Genomic DNA, 4,372 nt, shown 5'->3' with positions numbered 1-4,372 from the left:
TCAAATAAAAAATTGTTGCATACCTGCATGATATCAGATCTAATATTCATTTATATTAATTGAATCTTTCTGCTCTTGCCAATGTAAAGGGAATATCAAACTGTTGGTACAGGATTGTGTCTAACCTCTGGCTGATCTTAGAAACGTTGCATGTGATGGATGCTTCTTTTTTTTTTTTTTTTTTTACCTGGCAAGTCATGAAATAAAAATATGGATCCATGTCTAAGTGAATTAATAATCTGAAGGTACAGAGATTGCATGTGATTGTCAGCCAGGTGTTTCTTATCGTTTTTTGAGTCCTTCCAACTCCCTTTTTGTTTCTGATTACTTTGACTTCTGTATAATTCATCAAACATGGACTAACTTTCAATCCGCACAATGTATAAAAAAAGAAAGATAAAGAACAGTTTTTTCTCAGACTCTTAAACTATTTCCATTCTTCATTTTCTCTCCGATACACAAAAACCATTCTTGGCATTTTGTTTGCAAGTTCAGAATGAAAAGATATCATAGATAGGGATAAGAAAATTAACTTTGTCGCTGGATGGAGGGGGAGGAGAGGGGAGGAGATGGGGGTGTTTAATTAACCTTGTTTATATATATATATATATATATATTTTTTTTTTTTAGAGGCAGGAGGGGAAAAGAGTTTGAGGGGATTTTGAAGGGTAAGATACCCCTTATAAACTCCTCATTTTTTATTCCCTTAATTGGAAGAATTAATAGAGGAAGGTTTCACATATATTAAAAAATTTTAATTATCAATTGCATCTCTATAATGTCAATTTAGATCGATTTCTTTAAATCCAACAAAAAAGTAGTATAGATGTCAATTTATATGGTTTCTTACTTTCTTATCATTTCATCATACTTCCCTTTTTTTCTTAAAAAAAAAAAAAATGCAAACAAATGGGAGTTATATCTATTCATCATCCTTTTACTTAATTTTTTGGAATATCCAAATAAGGAGAAGGTATAATTATTTTTTGTTCCCTCTCCTCTCCTTTCCCGTCATAACCTTTACTCCCCTCGCCTTCCAAACTTCTAAACAAACTACTAAATATGGAATTTTTTTTCATGGAATCGGACCAGACACATGACATACTATAGTTAATGAAGTGTGAAGTATTTTTGTTTGTGTACAATTACTGCAATCTTATTAATTTGCATATCTTCAACATTAACAACTGTTCTAGTGTGATTATCAGTCGTTTAGATGACATCCAATAAAGTGATCATTATAATGAGCACCATTGACCGATGTTTTTCATGGAAGCACATAAATATAATTATTAATTTTTGAATTGCATATTCATGCTAGAGCAAGATTTTAACCCATCTAATAATTAGTGAGAAATTTTTTTGCAATCATACTGTATTCCAATTATGTTGTTGCTAACTCAAATTTGATTGACAAATACACTAGCACCATAAATATGTTGTTTGTGGCCTCTGATAATGATAAATCTTTTCCATTGTGGAACTTGTTTGTTTCAGGTCTTTTTTCTCTGTTTGTTGGCTGGGTGTAGCATCTGCTGGTTCAACACTGTGTGTTTTGTTCTTTGCAATCAAAACTTTCCTGCTAATCGGCCCCTTGCCATCTCACTGACAGTAAGCTTCAATGGTGTAAGTGCAGCCTTATACGCTCTTGCTGCCAATGCAATTGATCCTTCATCTGATGCACTATATCTTCTTTTGAATGCCCTCATTCCTCTGCTCACTTCTGTTGTATCAGTAATACCAATTCTTCGCCAACCATCTCTAGACCCTCTTCCACCTGATGCAGTTCGCCATGACTCCCTCATATTTCTCCTTTTGAATTTCTTAGCAGTTGTTACCGGTATTTACCTTCTTATCTTTGGTTCTACCACAACTGATTTAACAACAGCTCGTATCCTCCTTAGTGTAGCCATTTTCTTACTAATCTTCCCTCTATGTATCCCTGGCGTTGTCTATGCTAAAAATTGGTTCCGTCGTACCATTCATTCTAGCTTTCACTTTGACGGCTCTGGCTTCAATCTTGTTGATGCAGATGATCTTGAGCTTCATAAGGAGCTCCTTTCACGTCATGCTAGTAGTATTGGCCCTATTGGAAATGGATCACTCACTCATCTCTTAAGTGATAATGGATCTATGATTGCAATCACCAGACAGAAAACTGGAGAGATTGAAGGATGTTGTCAGGGAATGCTTGTTAGGGATCAGTTGGCAATGCTTGGGCAAGAACACCTAGCTGGAGTGCTTGTACGTAGGTTCGATTTTTGGCTATACTATTTGGCTTATTTCTGTGGAGGCACAATTGGCCTTGTGTATAGTAACAATCTAGGACAGATAGCACAGTCATTGGGACAAAGTTCAAATACTACCACCCTCCTTACTCTCTATTCATCATTCTCCTTCTTTGGCCGATTGCTTTCTGCAGTACCAGACTACATACGCGCGTAAGTAATCACAACTATTACTTTTTACTGTGCTTTTGGAAATAGATTGATGATGAATGACTACTAATGCACGGTGACTAGTATCAATGTCCTTATTTCAATGGATATTTTCGAAAAATATGAAGAGAAAAGAACATTAGGAAGAGAGAAAACATGGAGTCTGCATAATGCTTATGCTTGCATTTTAAAGTTTTGACCATAATCTAATAGAACAGATTCCGCTCTACTTCACGGTTAAAATTTTATTTCTTAGATTTGACGGTGTACAGAGTTTCTTAATTTGAACAATGAAATGGATCCATTTCAAATGGAGAGGATCCTAACACAATGAGATACTAATGTAAAGGATCAATGCATGTGTTGTTGTCAAACTTAATTGAAGTTTCTAAAATGTTGTAAAAAAATTTAAGAAGATGTAGCATAATAACCAATATTTTACAACACTAACAAATTATTACTTGTGCAGAAAGTTCTATTTTGCTAGGACTGGATGGCTGACCATTGCACTTTTGCCAACCCCAATTGCATTATTCTTGCTAGCAAGTTCAGACACTGCGGTCATACTGCATGTTGGCACTGCACTGGTTGGGTTGAGCTCTGGATTCATATTTGCTGCTGCTGTATCAATTACGTCCGAGCTGTTTGGACCTAACAGCGTAGGCGTCAACCACAACATTCTCATCACCAATATCCCAGTTGGGTCACTTGTATATGGATATCTTGCTGCATTAGTCTATGATGCCAACATAAGCCCTGGCTTAGGAAACGTACTAATGTCTGATTCGGCAGTGTGTATGGGGAGGCAGTGCTATTTCTTAACATTTTTGTTATGGGGTTGCATGTCAGTTCTGGGACTAGTTTGTAGTATGCTGTTATTTTTTAGAACCAGACATGCTTATGACCTTTTTGAACAGAACCGTATATCAACACAACTGTATTAGTGGGTTGTGGTTAGGTTCAAATAGAGAGTTGGAGAGGCACTAACTTGTACAGATATGTCAATTGTGTACTATTGTTTAGGCCCTTCCACAAATGAAGAAGTTTTTCCTTGTTTTTACTAAATTTTGGAGAGAGAGAGAGAGAGAGAGATGTTCTGAGCAAAGATTTTGACAATGACAATGTTAGGATGGCTCTTGTAGACATGGAAGATATATCACTAGTGAAATTATTCAATATTTGTATGTAATACTTTCTTCTCTTGATAGGGCCTCGTTTGAGACCCTTAATACATGATAGTGAAGAGGAGATAAATTATGTAGTTGGACAATGTCATATAGAATTTGATCAATCGTAGGATTGATTTGTTTTGAAATAATTTCCAAACTTTTTTTTAATTATTATTTATAATTTTATTATTTTTTTATGTAGTCTATGGAAAACTTTTCAGAATTACCATAAAATTACTGTAGAATAGCAAAAAATGGTTTACTAGAACATCAAGCAATTCAGTGGAAACTGGAAATTATATTTTTAGACGAAGCCTGTGCCTTTTCCCACCTACCTCCTCTAGTTTGAGTTTGTTTAGTTTGCAATTTTGATCTGTGTACCTGTCTCATCTATTGGCTGTTCAATTATCTTCCTTCTCTTCCTTGTGAGGGGTCTTGAGCTTGGGGTTTATTTGCTATTTATTTGATTTTCACAAATAATTTCATTAAGTAACCTCAAATGAAACTATTTTGTTATATAGTTCTAAAGAGTAATTCAAGTTTCAAAAACTCAAGTTTTACGAAGAAAAACCTAAGTTTAGGTGTTTTTTAATTTTATTTTAAAGTTTTTACTAAAACTCGAGTTTCAGAAACTCCCATTCCAAATGAGACTACTTAGCAAAACAATTTCGTTTCAAACTACTTAATGAATTGTTTGTGAAAGTAAAATAAATAGCAAAAAAAGGAGCTTGACCCTCTATCTTGTACTTCACCTAGTCCAATTAT

The 4,372-nt window shown here is 34.7% G+C and overlaps 1 protein-coding gene across 2 annotated transcripts; it reads left to right on the top strand.

Annotated features, from left to right (window-relative positions):
* The first annotated feature begins 623 nt into the window (after positions 1-623).
* Positions 624-3,627, top strand: LOC112010644 (protein NUCLEAR FUSION DEFECTIVE 4). 2 transcript variants are annotated; one of them, XM_065763067.1, is made up of 3 exons: positions 624-1,840; positions 2,033-2,441; positions 2,908-3,627. In XM_065763067.1, the coding sequence occupies exons 1-3, from the start codon at positions 1,459-1,461 to the stop codon at positions 3,380-3,382; spliced, it is 1,266 nt and encodes a 421-aa protein (XP_065619139.1). In that variant the 5' UTR covers positions 624-1,458; the 3' UTR covers positions 3,383-3,627. The 2 variants fall into 2 exon arrangements, with proteins under 2 accessions (XP_065619139.1, XP_065619138.1); XM_065763066.1 differs by having other exon boundaries at positions 624-2,441.
* The last annotated feature ends 745 nt before the right edge of the window (positions 3,628-4,372 follow it).

This window comes from Quercus suber, unplaced genomic scaffold (genome assembly GCF_002906115.3).
Source record: "Quercus suber isolate HL8 unplaced genomic scaffold, Cork oak 2.0 scaffold_490, whole genome shotgun sequence".
Lineage (NCBI taxonomy): Eukaryota > Viridiplantae > Streptophyta > Magnoliopsida > Fagales > Fagaceae > Quercus > Quercus suber.
The sequence above is the reverse complement of the archived record's forward strand: the minus strand, read 5'-3'. Positions and strand labels throughout refer to the sequence as shown.

Coding starts and splice junctions, on each gene's coding strand:
- LOC112010644 (XM_065763066.1), top strand. CDS start 1,459: ATGATAAATCTTTTCCATTGTGGAACTTGTTTGTTTCAGGTCTTTTTT. Junction 2,442..2,907: donor GTACCAGACTACATACGCGC/GTAAGTAATCAC, acceptor TTACTTGTGCAG/AAAGTTCTATTTTGCTAGGA.